This window comes from Peromyscus maniculatus, chromosome 23 (assembly GCF_049852395.1).
Source record: "Peromyscus maniculatus bairdii isolate BWxNUB_F1_BW_parent chromosome 23, HU_Pman_BW_mat_3.1, whole genome shotgun sequence".
In the NCBI taxonomy this organism is placed as follows: Eukaryota; Metazoa; Chordata; class Mammalia; order Rodentia; family Cricetidae; genus Peromyscus; species Peromyscus maniculatus.
Window position 1 is genome coordinate 14,120,129 of NC_134874.1, and position 16,963 is coordinate 14,137,091.

At 42.4% G+C, this 16,963-nt stretch overlaps 1 protein-coding gene across 2 annotated transcripts in view; it reads right to left on the bottom strand.

Moving 5' to 3' along the window:
* The window catches only part of Atp2a2 (ATPase sarcoplasmic/endoplasmic reticulum Ca2+ transporting 2), a 51,172-nt gene that overhangs the window by 23,387 nt on the left and 10,822 nt on the right, over window positions 1-16,963 (bottom strand). For both annotated transcript variants that reach the window (XM_076559992.1, XM_076559991.1), the window contains exons 4-5: window positions 16,202-16,306; window positions 15,838-15,976 (exon numbers count right to left, since the gene is read on the bottom strand). In XM_076559992.1, the coding sequence (XP_076416107.1) occupies window positions 15,838-15,976; window positions 16,202-16,306 (244 nt within the window). The remainder of the gene's footprint in view (window positions 1-15,837; window positions 15,977-16,201; window positions 16,307-16,963) is intronic.

A 16,963-nucleotide genomic window follows, 5' to 3' on the forward strand; every position in this document is an offset into this window, starting at 1 on the left:
TTGTCTGGCAAGACAGCTCATCCGGTCAAGCTCCCATAGAGCAAGCCTGAGAACCGGAGTTTAATCGCTGGATCTCATGGTGGAAGAGAGAACCACCACCCCCTCCTCTGCAGCACACTGAGCCACCACATGCACACACACTACACACATCCCAGTAAAACAGAAAGGGCCAAATCCAACAGTACACACCTTTAACCCTAGGACTCAGGAGGTAGAGGCGGGTTGATCTGTGAGTTTGAGATCAACCTGTTCCTCACAGTGAATTCCAGGACAGCCAAGGCTACATAATGAGACCCTGTCTCCTCAACCCCACCCGCTCCCGCCAACACACAAAAAGGTGGGGGTGGGGAGAGAAAGAGAAGTGGGGCATGTGTGCCTAGGCTCCTGTACACGTGTGCTCATGGAAGCCAGAAGAGACGGTGCACTTGGAGCTGGAGTTGCAGCTGGTTACAGGCTGCCCAACATAAGCACTAGGAACCCAACTCTGGTCCTCTGCTAAAGCAGGCAGTGCTCTTAACTGTCTTAGCCATCTCTACCCCAACTCTTGGTGCTAAGACCGAACCCAAGGCCATGCATCGCTAGGCAAGTGCCCTCTACTGCTCACTGCTGAGCTATTTACAAATCCTTGCCTTTTTGAAATAAGGTCTCAGTACAGGGTTCAGACTCTTGTTTTTTCTGGAATACTGGGGCAGTGGCGCATACCTTTAATCCCAACACTCGGGAGGCAGAGCCAGGCGGATCTCTGTGAGTTCGAGGACAGCCTGGTCTACAGAGCGAAATCCAGGACAGGCACCAAAACTGCACAGAGAAACCCTGTCTCAAAAAACAAACAAACAAAAAAAGGCCTATGCCTCTAAACCCAGCAATAAATGCATAAATTAAAATTTGTGAGTAACACCGTATTAGAGTAAGGTAAAACTAATACCCACATATAAAAATATAATGCTGGCAATATACAGTTAAAGGTATAGTTGATGTATGAAGGTTGTCCCTCTGCTGTTTTAACATGCACTGCTGCTATTCACTGAACTGTGGATGCTGCAAGACTGCATACCTCCAATGACATCTGGTCCCCTCCCTATCAAACTTTCTCCCACCCGATCTCCTTCCACACACTTCTCCCGCCCTGCCCCACTTATACCATCTACCCACACTACCCTTTTTCTCGTCTACCACCCTCAAAGCTTGCCCTCTGTCTCAGGGCTGAATAGCTAGCTGGATCACTGATTTTTTTTCTTTTACACAAAAGGTCCAATTGAAATCTGGGACTCTTTTCCCCAGGGAGCCTTTCAATCCTGCTCAGAAAGAGAGGACAGTTCTGGTTCATGTGGTTACTGATGTTTTGTTTTTGTTTTTTTAAACACACCGTAACATTGCTTACCGCGCGCGCGCACACAACACACACACACACACACACACACACACACACACACACACACACACACACACACACGATCAATCAAACCCTAATACAGGGAAACTTTCTCCTTTCTCCTTTCTTTTCTTTTTTTTTTTTTGAGACAGCGTCTCTCTGGGTAACAGCCCTGGCTATCTGGCGACTTGTTTTGTAGCCCAGGCTGGCCTCAAACTCAGAGATCGTCAGCCTCTGCTCCCAAGTGCAGAGTGCAGGGATCAAAGGTGTGCTCAGCCTGGCAACTTTCCCCTCTGTTTCACTGGGAGCACTGTGTGACCTCTCCAGCCCCTCAACCTGCAGGGAACTTTCAGAACATCTCTCAGGCCTGGGGTACTTTCTCATTAGGTATCACTCCGTCTGCTACTATTTGGGATGCACTGGGACCTACTACCCTCTTCAGGGGCTGGGGTTACTTTAGCTACATCACTGCCAAAGAATAAAATCCTAATCCATTATATAGCTTTAAAAGACAAGGTGTCCTGACAGCAAGTACTTCTCACCTTTACATGTCCTCCAGCAAACTAGTGTCTACCTCTTAGAACACAACGTCTCTGCTCTACATTAAACAACTGCCATCTTCCTGTTCAGGATCACAGTGGGACAGGTTAAATGTTATACTGCTTTACAGAAAGAGGAGATGGATAGAGCCATCCCAGCTGGTTATAATTATACCTGAATTACATGAGGACTCAAGATCTTATGGAGGATCTAGGGTACTAGACTGGGGACGGCAAAGCCCTGATACATACATGCTTTAGGTCACCCACACTCCTCTTAGGTATCCCTTATCAATTCTCTGTAAGTAAGCCTAATAAACTCACCAGGGTCAACTCAGACGAAATGGAGGAATCTTGTAAGGAAGGGATAGATATCACTTAGTCACCCCTGTCCCCCAGAAAAAATTTCTAAAAACAGATGGTGAAAAATGTTAAAAGACTGTATTTTAATAAAGAAGAAAAAAAAAACCTACATAGCTTTTCCAGAATGGAAAATACTACAAAGCTTACGTGAGTTACGAAGCTCTGAGAAGTTATTTAAGTTATGTAGGGATGCGGTTGAGTTTCTAAGGTTAAGTTACAAGAACTGTCTAAAATATATGTCTAATAAAAATTTAGTGTCTGGTGTAACAGACCTTCTTGGTGTTCAATAATCATCCTTGGAGGCCTACACCAATGGGGTCAGACAGGTGAAAATTTCACCCTTGCTGTCCAAAGTCAGCTAGGTCCCAGGCTACTATGGAGCATCCCTTACAATGTTCTGTAACCACACGGAGTCTGTTTATTGTGTTCAGGGAGACCTCATGTGATGGATTCTAATCAATGTCCAGGTTATAAAGAGAGGTCAACAACGGGAAAATGTCCATTACAGCTCCTGGTGAGGCAGTTGCCAAGCAAGGCTTTTCTGACTTGTGCTCAGAGACCGCCTAACTGGTAAAGAAAGCCTGAAGGAGCAGCCAGAAGTTAGTTCCGCATGCCCAAAGAATCCTGAGGACCAGATCTTCAACTGGCCTTGACAGTTAAAAAAAAAAACAAAAAACCAGAAAGATTAATTTTGACCACATCTATGGTCTTAAACAGCCCCAGGAATGTAATGGTCAGTATGTTTAATGACTAGTCCTCAGACATTATACTTAACCATGAGATGTTATTTCTATAACTTTTCTCACTAAGGATTATCTCTTCCTGATTTTTTGTTTTTGTTTTTCTGTAGCCCAGGCTGTCCTAGAACTCAAGAGATCCGCCTGCTTCTGCCTCCCAGGTGCTGGGATTAAAGGCGTTTTAAGTTGCCTATATATACATAGGAGATGACTTTGGCTCAGTTCAACACTGCAGCTGTCTACCTACAGCTAAAAAAAAAAAAAAAAAAAAAAAAAAAAAAAAAAAAAAAAAAAAAAATCCTATCTTCTGAAATACCAATGTCTTTCTTTATATACCCTAACCACAGGAAGCTACCAAATACCCTCCTCCAACTCACAAGTTTGGAAAAATTATTCCAATACCTGAATGATGTCTTTGGGACATTGTGGACAATGCTATAAAAAGGACTCAATAGATTTCTTTCTTTTTTTTTTTATTTTTCGAGACAGGGTTTCTCTGTGTAGCTTTGCGCCTTTCCTGGAGCTCACTTGGTAGCCCAGGCTGGCCTTGAACTCACAGAGATCCGCCTGGCTCTGCCTCCTGAGTGCTGGGATTAAAGGTGTGTGCCACCAACGCCCGGCCTTAGGATTTTTTTTTTTCTCTCGAGACAGGGTTTTTCTGTGTAGCTTTAGAGCCTTTCCTGGAACTCACTTGGTAGCCCAGGCTAGCCTTGAACTCACAGAGATCCGCCTGCCTCTGCCTCCCGAGTACTGGGATTAAAGGCATGCGCCGCCGCAACCACACCCCCAATAGGTTTCTGTCTCTTTTGAATGTCAATTAGATACTGACATGACAACGATTTTTTTTTTTTTTAAACTGACTCCCCTTAAAAGCTTCTCGATTAGTCACACTCTCATGAGACAGTCTATGCAGTCCCGGAACTCACTCTGTAGAACAGGCTTGGCCTTGAACTCCCAGATATACACCTGCCTCTGCCTCCCCAAGTCAAGTATTTGGATCTCTGAGTTCAAGGACAGCCAAGCCAGGGCAATGAAGAGAAACCCTGTCTCGTGGGAAACAACTACAAAACCTGATTCTAAGACCCTACTCCTGCACTCTAGGATACTAGCAGGGTTTGGGGGTACCAACCTCTCAGACCAATCAAGTCTACCCCAGTTTTGAGGCTGAGTCATTCTTTCATTTCCCTCTGGTGACCTACTTCTTACATCACTTCTCAGCCTTTCTGGCTAAGATCAAGTATGAAAATTTAACACAAGGAGGGCTAGCAAGACGACTCAGCAGTTAAACCCACTCCCCATCAAGCCTGACACCCAAGTCCAATCTCCAGGACCCACACTGTAGGAAACAGCAAACTCCTATAACTTGTTCCTAACCTTTGTGGGTGAACACCCACACAGACACAGACACACACACACAATGTAAATAAATACATTTCCTAATGTTAGGAAACTACTTGCTCATAACCACAGGTTCACAGATTCTGCAGAGGGCTTATTCAGGACAGCTTCTATTACGTTTCTGGCATACCAGAAATACTAGCTCCAGAGTGAAAGTCCAACTGCTTAGCACTTGGGAAGTGGCTATCTTCATGTTGTGACTACTCTGCTCCTATTACAAGATTATCCCTTTGTGGAAAGACATGAAGCAAGCATACCCAAGTTCGTTTTTTATAGCTCAGCATGTTCCAGCGTTCTCTTAGCAGGAAAACCTTTGCATCATCTTAGTTAACCCATGACCTTGTTTTACAGACAGGAACTAAGGCCAGGAAGTAAAGAGTTTTGCTTCAGGAAGCTCAATTAATCAAAGACTTCCTTGAACTTGCTATGACCACTTCATGTCTTTTAACTAAGAGTCTACTTGATGGGCTGATCAGGAAGCAGATGTATGAAGGAGTTAAAAAAATCCACGAAGGTAAAGACCCGTCTGATATTTTCCCAAGGAATGACAATTTCCTTCACAGCACAGGCGTCTGAGTGTCAGACAGGGCTGTGCCTGGGCAGCAGGCAGGGCAGCAGGCAGGGCAGCGCTGCTGCTCATCCAGTCATGTTTCCCTGACGGGCAACTCAGAGCCCCAGGGCAAGTAGAGTGGAAAGTTCTGAGTCTTGCCAAGGGAGTGCTCTGCAATTTTTCCTCCACGGTTTTTTGTGGTTGTTTCTTTGGGTTGAGGCAGGGAGAATGAAAGTATCTGTTATAAGCCACCTTCCATTTGCTTATTAACACCTGACACTGCTCACATGGAGTTCTTGGCTCCTTCCTTTCCATCACAATACTGAGTTTCACTCTGAACAATACAATTTAAAGGTTAGGCTACCAAGAACACATTTTAAAAGTTGCCCTATTTTACAATTGAACACAAGTTTTCTTTATCTTACAATGAGTATTGATACTTAAAACATCTTTTTCTACTTAAGTAAAACAAAAATACTAATATACTCTAGGAAATGTTTTTTTAAATAGGCATGTATTTGGGAAAATGAAAAGTATTTTTTCCCCAGGCACAGTGGAGCACTCAGGAGGCAGAAGCAAGTGAATCTGAGTTCGAGGCCAGCCTACTCTACAAAGTGAGTTACAGGAGAGCCGCAGCCAGGGCCACACAGAGAAGCTCCACCCCCGCCCCCAAAGAGTCTTTTTACTTTAATTACATTTTATTATTTAGTTCTGTGCCCTGTGCCACAGCCCGAGTGGAGGTCAGGTGACAACTTGCAGGGGTCAGTTCTCCCTTCTCCCATGCCCTGGGGATCCAACCAGGCCGCCAGGCTTGGCAGCAGGATCTTCACCAGAGCGCTAACTCTCTAGCCCCTAGCCTTTGTTAATCAAGTTGATGTACATTTAAAGAAAATTAACTTCAACACGTCTTTTCAAAGAGAAAGAAAAGATCAGAAACTGTCTTACATTATTCTTGTTTTTGAGTTTAAATGTCTCTTAAAACAAGTCATGATACAATTAATTTGTATTTCTTAAATTCCGTTTGTGGTTTTGCAGCATGAATGGCATTCTTCCCCACTTGCTTTAATGACTGCTCCAGGTCTCAGGGTGAGCAGGGAAGAAACCTTACAAAGTAATATAGCGCTATACATTTGTTCCCACTGTGACTTTGGGGGAGTTCCTTTAAAAACACAAGTATGAAATAATGTCTTTAGAAAAGTATTCAATAGCTTCTTATTAGACTAGACATAAACTCTATTGCCCAGCCACACCTGGCACCTAGCAGAAGCTAAACAAAGTATTTGTTGATGAATAAATAAAACATTCACACCAAAGCCCAGCCTGGTGGTATAGACTGGTAATAACCCGCATTCAGGAAGCTGAGGCAAGCCTGGACAACTGAGGGAGCCGCTGTCTCAGAATAGAGAGAGAAGGCTGGAAATGCAGCTCTCCTATTCAAAGAGCCCTAAGTTAAATCCCCAGGACTGAAAAAGGAAGTGGAGGAGCTCAGCACATTAGATAATTATCACATCTATGAGCAATGAAAGGAACTAAAAATCAAGATATAATGAGATCTAAGACGGTGGTGGCACAAGCCTTTAATCCCCATACTAGGGAGGCAGAGACAGGCGGATCGGGATCTCTGTGAGTTCAAGGCCAGCCTGGTCTACAGAGTAAGTTCCAGGAAAGGCCCAAAGCTACACAGAGAAACCTTGCCTCAAAAAACCAAGACTTGGCTGTGTTAAATGAGACTGAATAATGATACTTGTTTACTATAGCTAACACTAAAAAGAAAAATTCAAGTTTTTAAAAGATATTTTATATTATGTCTGACTAAAAATAGTTCAGCCAATCCCATGCAAGAATGTTTTCCAATTTCAAGAGACAGCCAAGGTAATCCATGAACCATAGGCAAAGTACATGGACCATTAAAGATTAGCAGGCACAGTATCAGGGCTATTAGCATTAGACATTAAAAATTTACTTTTTTGATTGTAAGTGTTTTGCTTACATGTACACATATGTATTATGTGCATGCCTGGGGCCCAGACAACAGATCCCCTGGACAGCTGTCAGCCGTGTGGATGCTGGGAACCAAACCTGATCCTCTTATTCACCAAGCCACCTCTCTAGCCGAGACTTTTTAAAAAAAAATAAAGTACAACATGCTTTTAAAGGTGAAACCCTAATCCCTCTCCACCATTTAACAAGACACTTAGTTGACAGTATTTTCCTTCTAGAATTTTATGTACAACACACTTAAATTCACTAAAACAAAACCCAGATCTTTATATTAGCTTCTACAGATCTGTTACCGCTCTACTGGCTGCACATAGCCATCAACATTTGGAGAACACTGGGGCTGTTTTTCTTTTTGGGACAGGGTCTCACAAGTAGCCTTGGTCAGACTGAAACTTGCTGTGTAGACCAGGTTGGTCTCAACTCAGAGATCTGCCTGCTGAAATTAAAGGTGTGCACTATCAGGAGAATTTTTTAAAAATTACATTCTCCCGGGGGAGAAGTTGCACACATACCCATGGAAGAGGTAGAGTGGAGGTCAGAGGACAACATGTGGTCCTGGGGACTGAAATCAGGTTGGCAGGGTTGGCAGCAAGGTCTTATCTGCTGAACCATCTTTCCTGCCCAAGAAGGCCTTTTTTACACCAGGTACTGTTGTTGCAAGGGCTATATAGGTCATCCTTCGTAACTCTTCACAAAGAAGCAGCTATTATCTTCATTCCCTGTTTATAAATGAGGTGCTCTTCAAGGTCATGGCACCTCACAGCCATACAGACTGAGCCAGTCTCCATTTGTGCCATCTACGATGGGGTTTTCAGTTTTCCTACTACAATGTTACAGAGTAAAAACATTTATAAATGTCTTAACTTATGGAGGGCAAAACCATGGAAGTGGGGATTATCATTTTACTCTCACTTATATCCCTGCCATTTTCCCAAAATTCCAATTTCCTGAGTGTCCCACTACAAGCAAAGCTGAGCACTGTACTTTTCAAAAGTCAGAGTATCAAAGAAAAGTGACCCCCCTCCAGTGGTTCTTTTTTTCTCAAAATCTTCATCTCAGTGGCAGGACTGGGAGGACTGACGCTGACTACCACTGAGTCATGGGCGGGAGGAGTGATTACAGGAAACCAGGAAATGCCAGCCCATGTAATCAGGTCAAGCTTCAAGATCAACTGGTCTGTGTGGTCTGAAGGCGGGGAGACCTCCCACAGTCCTCACCCTCAGTGTCTTATGAGCTATCCTGGTGCTAACGGGTCTTCATTTCAAAACACTGCTTAATGTATCTACACTCATTTTTAAGAAGTATTTTTCTCTTTCAAAAGATTTACATTTATCTATGTGTATGGGTGTTTTTGCCTGCATGTGTATGTGTGCGTGAACCTCACGTGCGCCTGTTGTCTGCAGAGGACAAGGGATGTCGGATCCCCGGAACTAGACTTTCAGACTTCTCTGAGTCATCACAGGGCTGCTGGGAAGTGAACCTAGGTCCTCTCCAAGAGTAGCCAATGCTCTTAACTGGGAGCTTTTTTTTTTTTTTTTTTAAGATTTAATTCTTATTTTTAACTATTACATGTTTTTTGAGTAAAGGTGACTGAGGAGGCCAGTGGTGTGGGATCTCCCTGGAGCTGAAGTTACTTACAGGCAGCTGTGAGGGGCCCAACTGGGTGCTGGGAATGAACTCCGGTGCTTTGCCAGACTAACACCCGCTCCTAACCTCTGAGCTGATCCAGCCCCTTGCTTCTCTTAACACACACACACACACACACACACACACACACACACACACACACACACACACACACACACACGTTAACATCAAGAATCGGACCTGATTTTGAGGAACAACCAAGATGATCATTTCTCGTGTTACCTGGGTGGATCCAGACCCTTCTCTCCAGCCAGCCCCGCCCTCACCCCCTCACTGTATCACTCATCAACACTTTGTCTGGTCAGAGTTCTTCCTCTTTCTCTCTAATCTAAGTTTGACTTTTAAAAAATGTAGGGAGCAGGGTGCGTGTGCGTGTGTGTAGAGGCCTGAGGCTGCTCACATCAGGTGTCTTCCTCAACTATTCTACTTTACTGAAAGAGACCCCCGTACTGACAGGGCACCTCAACTGTGTAGCTAGCCAACCTGCCACAAGAATTCCTTCCCAGAGTGGTGGGACTGGAGGTGAGTGGCCGTGCATTCCCATTCTGTGTGGGCACTGGGGATCTTAACTCCTCTTCTAATCCTTGCACAGCTATCTCCCCCACCTAGTTTGACTTTATATAAACACTTAAAAATCTAATCTTAGGTGGGGATTTAGCTCAGTGGCAGAGTGCTTGTCTAGCAAGTGCAAGGCCCTGGGTTCAGTTCCCAGCTCCAGAAAGAAAAAAAAAGAAAGAAAAACCTAATCTCATTATTACTGTAAACTGCTTAAACTAGATAGTAATTACTGTTTTAGCCATACTTCAAGTTTTAATTTCATCTGCAGGGAAGTACACACCTTTAATCCCAGCACTCTGGAAGAAGCAGGTGATGTGTGTTCCAGGCCAACCAGAGCTAAACAGTGAGAGCTTGTCCTGAAGCCCCTGTGTGTGCTCACATATATGCCTGTCTGATGCACTATGCACGTGCAGGTATCTACGAGGACAAGAGGAACCCATAGAACTGGAGCTGTGAGCTGACTCTGGTGTTCTGCAGGAGCAGTAGTCGTTCTTAACTGCCATCTCTCCAGCTCCCCACATTACAGCTTTTATTTATTTTTTATTTTCTATTTTGGTTTTTTGAAACAGGGTTTCTCTGTGTAGTTCTGGTGCCTGTCCTGGAACTCGTTCTGTAGACCAGGCTGGCCTGGAACTCACAGAGATTCACCTGGCTCTGCCTCCCGAGTGCTATGATTAAAGGCGTGCGCCACCACCGCCTGGCTTCATTAGTTTTTAAAAACAAATAGCACCCTAGGACAAGCTTCTAGGAACTTTTAAAATACTGAAACTACCCAGCTCCATTTCAAATTTTGGCATCTTACTGATACATAGCTCACACGCCATACAATCTTCTCTTCCAAATTACAGTTTTAGTTATGTGACCATTATTAAATTCAGATTTTCATCTGCTAAGAGAAACCTCTCTCCATTAGCAATTGTTCCTTGTCTTCTCACTATTCCTTAACAAGAACTTACTTGGATTTTTATGAGTTTACTTATTCTAGACATTGCACACCATATATGATACTTTGATATGCAGACATACACGCGTGCACACATACAAAATCATAATCAATGGTCGGGTGGTGGTGGTGCACTTTAATCCCAGCACTCGGGAGGGAGGCAGAGGCAGGCGGATCTCTGTGAGTTCGAGGCCAGCCGGGACTACCAAGTAAGTGCCAGGAAAGGCACAAAGCCAAAAAAAAAAACAAAATCATAATCAAATTGCCCAAAGTTAGGTTTTCCTCTAAACAAAAATTGTTTTTGTACTTAAACAAAAAACAGGGCCGGAGAGATGGCTTAGGGTAAGAACACTGTTCTTCCTGGGGACCCAGGTTCAATCCCTAGTATCCATGTGGAGGTTCACAACCATCTGTTATTCCTTCCAGTCTCAAGAAATCTAATGGCCTCTCTTCTGGCTTCTGCAGGCACCTATATGCAGACAAAACACCTATAACATAAAATAAAAACCAGTGGGGACATGATGGTGCATGTCTTTAATCCCAGCTTTTGGGAGGTAGAAGTAGGAGGATTTCTGTTGAGTTCACAGGCCATCCTGCTCTAAACAGAGTTCCAGGACAGCCAGGGCTATGTAGAGAAAGACCTTGTCTAAAAAAAACAGACAAACAACAAAAATTAATAAATCCTCTCCCCCAAAAAAACTTGTGGTAAAACTTCTAAATGCTAAATTACATAGATAAGCCTCCATGTTATTTTTACACTTTTTAAATGATTGCTTTAAAAAGAAATGAAAGATTTTGCTGTGAGTGACGAACTGCCCAAAATACTGCCTGGTGTTATGCCAGAAGAAAAATTCCTGCCAACTTGGCAGTCACACACACATGTAATTCTAGCTTGCAGGAGGATGGAACAGGCAGAAGATCTTTAGTTCAAGCCCAACCTGGGCTGCACAGTAAGTACCTATTCCAAAACAAAAACCAAAGCCAAAAATTCCATATACTGCCTTGGTCTGTGCTCTCATGGCTGGTGAGCTTATCAGGTATAGCATTAGGTGTTTATTAAAGATATAACGTCAGGCCACTCAACTTCAGTTTTTTAAAATAAAACACCAAGCCCCATGGCCACAACTCTCCACTATTTCAGACTCAGAGAGCTCCTCAGAATCCACTCGGAGATGGGTGGAGATGGGTTGGCAGTGCATACCTGTATTTCAGCACCTGGGAGGTAGACGCAGGAGAGTAAGAAGTTCAAAGTCTGCCTTGGATAGCAAGACCACGACTAGCCTGAGCTACAGAAAACTATCTTAAAGGAATTAAGTCCACTTTTACGGCCTAATTCTGTAGAGGTGAATTTTCTCTGGCCAATGTCAGGCAGAGAAAGATAATGTTGGTTTTCTTAAATGAATTGGGGAGGGCCCCAAGACAGGGTCTCACTATGTAGAGCAGGCTGGCCTTAAAGTCAGAGCTGCTCCTGCCTCTGCCTCCCAAATGCAGGGACTAAAGGTGGGTGCCACTCTACACCAGGCTAACAAGGCTTAAAATTGTATTACTAAACCTCATTACTATAAACTTCCCTTCCTTTAAGTAGTCATCAGGTTTAAGAACTATACCTTATTACTGAATAAATCTGGAAGACGCTGTCTCTCCTGCTCGACAGTCTTCATTAGGAAATATAAAATCTATTTCTTACAGGTTTAAACAACTTTATGGTAGAATCATGTCATTGTTATCACTTGCATAACCTTAAAGTAGGGCTCATTCCAGAGAACACTACAGGACAGGAGCATATTCATGCTTATATTTATCAACCCTGTTACCAAGATACACAACATCTATTTACAACAGGAATGAAAACAGTGCCCCCCTTGGATAAATAAGCCCCCAGGACATACACCAAAGCCACTGCCAAATTCTCCAAGTAGAGACCTTTTCCCTATTATAGTTTAATTCACATCTGTAAGATTAACAAGATAACACAGAAAACTTAAACTGTAAAGAGTATGCACAACTTTACCACTTTTTGTTTTCATCCATCCAGAAATATTCTCCTGGATTGAAAAATAATGTAAAACTGCTATGGACTTAGAAGATGAAAATAAGATGAGTTGTTATCTCTTTCTTTTTGCCAAGCAACTTTATATGACTCTAGTGTTCATGATGGTTAAACATCTGTAATGTTCACATAATCTCTCCTAACAATGGTCATTAGCTAATAATTGAACCTTTATTTATTTATTTATTTTTTTTAAGATTTATTTATTTATTATGTATACAGAAGAGGGTGCCATATCTCATTGCAGATGCTTGTGAGCCACCATGTGGGTGCTGGGAATTGAACTCAGGACCTCTGGAAGAGCATTCAATGCTCTTAACCTCTGAGCCATCTCTCCAGCCCTGAACCTTTATTTTCTTTTTAAAAGATTTATTTTGGGCCGGGTGGTGGTGGCGGCGGCGGCACACACCTTTAATCCCAGCACTCAGGAGGCAGAGCCAGGCGGATCTCTGTGAGTTCGAGGACAACCTTGTCTACAGAGCGAGATCCAGGACAGGCACCAAAACTACACAGAGAAACCATGTCTTGAAACACCCCCCAAAAACCAAACAAACAAAGATTTTTACGTGCATGTGTATGTCTGCATATCAAAGTATCATATATGGTGTGCAATGTCTAGAATAAGTAAACTCATAAAAATCCAAGTAAGTTCTTGTTAAGGAATAGTGAGAAGGCAAGGAACAATTGCTAATGGAGATAGGTTTCTCTTAGCAGATGAAAATCTGAATTTAATAATGGTCACATAACTAAAACTGAAGAGAAGATTGTATGGCGTGTGAACTATGTATCAGTAAGACGCTAAAAAGTGGTGATGAGCCATCAACAAATTGAAATGTGACTTATATACATACCATGTATAGGTTTATCATGTATATACTGTCTAGAAACGACAATAATTCACTTTCCTCACGTAGAGGAAGTAAACAGGATATATTTAGAGTGGCTGAGGCTATTAACCTATCCACTCTTCCTAAGTACCTATTCCTGAACACATTCACACCCTTTCACAGTCTGTTCTGCAGAGCCAATTTTATGTTAAGGGTATTTATTAGCTGCATCTACCCCACACTTGTGATTTCATGTTTTGGTCAGCATTACAGAGTACTTTAACAAAGTATCTATGTAAAACCTAGTCATTACCTGTGTTCTGTACCTCTCCGAACGATTCAGAACCAAGCATTAGCACAAGGGCAGAGCACTGCCTGAGTTCTCCATAGTGCACATGCACAACTGGCCAACTAGCAGGGGTTAGCACTGCCCATGAAGAATTCAGAAACAGGTTGAATGGACATAGACTTAAATGTAGATATTGACTACTGACTATATATATTTTTTTTTTTTTTTTGGTTTTTCGAGACAGGGTTTCTCTGTGTAGCTTTGCGCCTTTCCTGGAACTCACTTGGTAGCCCAGGCTGGCCTCGAACTAGTTTTAAATATTAAAAAATATTTAGGCTGGGTGGTGGTAGCACACACCTTTAATCCCAGTACTGGGAGGCAGAAGCAGGTGGATCTCTATGAGTTGGGACAGCCAGGACTGTTACACAGAGAAACCCTGTCTCAAAAAAAGACCAAACAAAAGCAAACCAAAAAAAAAAAAACAAACAAAAAAAACCCCCCAAGTACCAAAATGTTTTGTGCAAAACACACACACACACACACACACACACACACACACACACACACACACCTTGCCAAGTATGTGTTGGTCAGAGGACAACTTCCAGGAGCTGGTTCCTGCCTTCCAATCTGGGATAAAGGGGTCAAAGTAAGGGCATCCCCAGCACTGCATGGTAAGGACTTCTACCCACTCAATTATCCATGGTCAACAGTGCTCTTAAATCATTTATACACATCAGCTTGCAGTCCCAAGTACTCAATGTACTGGCGTACTTATCCAAACTACCCCTTTATTCTATAACAGTGGAGATGGAGAAATGGCTCAGCCGTTAAAGGCTAGGCTCACAACCAAAAACTATTCTACAACAGTAACAAAATTACCAATAGAAGTATATCTAGACAAAGCCAGATTTCTTTCTGGCATAAGACCTGTAGAGCACAGATAAAAGATGAAGTTTTAAAAATTGTTGTAATTAAGCTAGGCATGGTGGTGTACTCCTTTAACACCAGTTCTTGGGAGGCAGAGGCAGGTAGATCTTTGTGAGTCTGAGATGAGCCTGGTCTACAAAGTGAGTTCCAGGATAGCTAGGGTTGTTACAGGAAAACTATCTTAGGAAAAAAAGGAAACAAAGCAAACAAAAAGTTATTTTAATTAATAAGACAATATTGATAAAGCCCATCTTCCCTAAATCAATGTAGAAGAATTAATTACAAGTCACTATAAAAGCAGGGCTGGAGAGATGGCTCAGTGGTTAAGAGCACCGACTGCTCTCCCAGAGGTCCTGAGTTCAATTCCCAGCAACCACATGGTGGCTCACAACCACCTGTAATGAGATCTGGTGCCCTCTTCTGGCCTGCAGGGACATATGCAGACAGAACACTGTATACATGATAAATAAATAAATCTAAAAAAAAAAGAAAAAAAAAAAAACAAGTCACTATAAAAGCAAACAAATCTAATTAATCTAGGCTCAAAAAGATGTAATAAGCCACGATCTGAATAATCCTCTGCAGTAACTCTTCTCCATTCCCTCCACCAATGAAACGACCAAAAATGAAACAAACAACACAGTTGGATAGTTACAAGTAGTACATTAAACATTCCTTCCAAAACCAGGCTAGTGACACATACCACTAATCCTAGGACCTAAGATGTGAAGGCCTCCTGCCTGATCAGGAATTGAGGAAAGTCTAGACTATATAGTGAGTTAAATGCCAACATGTGTTACATAAAACCTTGTTTAAAAAACTAAAATAGTTGCCAGGCATGATACTGCGTGCCTTTACTCCAGCACCCAAAAGGTGCACTCCTTTTATCCCAGGTCTTGGGACGCAGAGGCAGGAGAATAGTGAGTTGAAGCCAGCCTGGGCTACAGAGAACACTTCAGGAAAGCCAGGGCTACATCAAAGTCCAAAACAAACAGACAAAACAATTCAGAATCAAACAGGGAAAGGAAAGGGGAGCTGGAGAGAGCTCAGTCACTGAAGTATGTACCACACTGATGATATGAAGACCAGAGTTGAGAACCCACTTAAAACACAGGCAGCCACTCAGCAGCTGTGAACAACTGGTCACTACAGCTCCTTGAGTTCCACATCCGGCATAGTGTTCTGTAACTGGTAACTACAATACCACAAACATCTGGTCCAAAACACAAAACCCTTTCAGGAGGCTGAGGCAGGAGGATCACTTCAATCTGGGAATTTGAGACTAGACTTAAAACTAGTAAAAAATTAGTTTTAATTAAATATAATTATGAAACAAAACAAAACAAAACCCAGGGCTGCTCTTCAGAAGAACCTGAGTTCAATTCCCAGCATTCATATGTCAGCTTACAGCCATCTGTCCAGTAAGAAATCCCATGCCCTCTGCTGGACTCTGTAGGCACCAAGAACATGTACAAGTACCCAAACATATGCAGGTAAATCGCCCATCTCCATAAAACTTAAAAAAACAAACCAAAAAACAGGAAACACAAAAAGCTAAATATAATCTGAACCTAGAGCAAAGGACATACCTTAGAAATAAAGTCTAGGAAGGGAAACATGATAAACAACTCACCAGCGATCTCCACAATATCCCCAGGGACTATGTCTTTAGCTTTGATGCGCTGCACACTCTTTCTGTCCTGGCGATACACTTTGCCCATTTCTGGCTCATACTCCTTAAGGGCTTCTATTGCGTTTTCAGCATTTCTCTCCTGTATGAAGAAAAACCAAGTATGATAAACCAAGCCTGCCTGCCTGCCTCCTTAAATGTCTCTAGGTTAGAAATTAAAAACTTTAGTTCCAGACAGCTACAGCTATATAAAGACCCTGCCTTTATTAAAACAAACAAAAACAAAAACAAAACACCAGACTACCGTTTAAAACCACACAAACTACTAAAATGTAACACATACAGGGCTGCAAGATTGTTTGCTTACCTGCCACACACCCACAATTGCATTGGCTACCAATATAAGCAGAATTACAAAAGGTTCTACAAAGGCTGTAATTGTTTCTTCACCTTCTTCAAACCAAGCCAAAACCTAAAAGAAAAACAGTAGATGTTAGACTTGTTAATGTGCTTCTAGACATAGCTACATTTTATAATAAAAAGGGGATCACATTATAGGAATTGTTATAGAAAAAACCCTTTTCTTACATCTTTAGAGACATACAAAATGTAGTTACAGAAACAACTGGCTTATGTCCTGTTCTTAACTGAGTTAAGATTACCAACTTTTTTGTTTGTTTTTTCCAAAACAGTGTTTCTCTGTATAACAGCTCTGGCTGTCCTGGAACTCACTTTGTATTCCAGGCTGGCTTTGATCTCACAGAGATCTGCCTGCCCCTGCCCCTGCCCCCAGTGCTGGGACTAAAGGCGAACACCACCACCAGGCTTGAGCTAATTTATTTTTTAATGCCATTAAAGAGCACAAATAAAGTGGGTCTTTTTGGTGGAAAGAAGGAATCTCACTCAATTCAAATGTATATTTCAAAAGAAAAAAAAAACCTTAAAATTTAAGATTTTATTATAGTAAAAGTGAACAGGTAAACATGAATAGTCACACTGATTTAGTTAATGTTCATATCAGGGCTTGGAGAGATGACTCAGGTTTAAGACACTGGTTGGTAGTCCAGAGAACCAAGTTCCAAACCCAACACCCACACACTGGCTTATAATCATCTGTAACTCCAGTAGC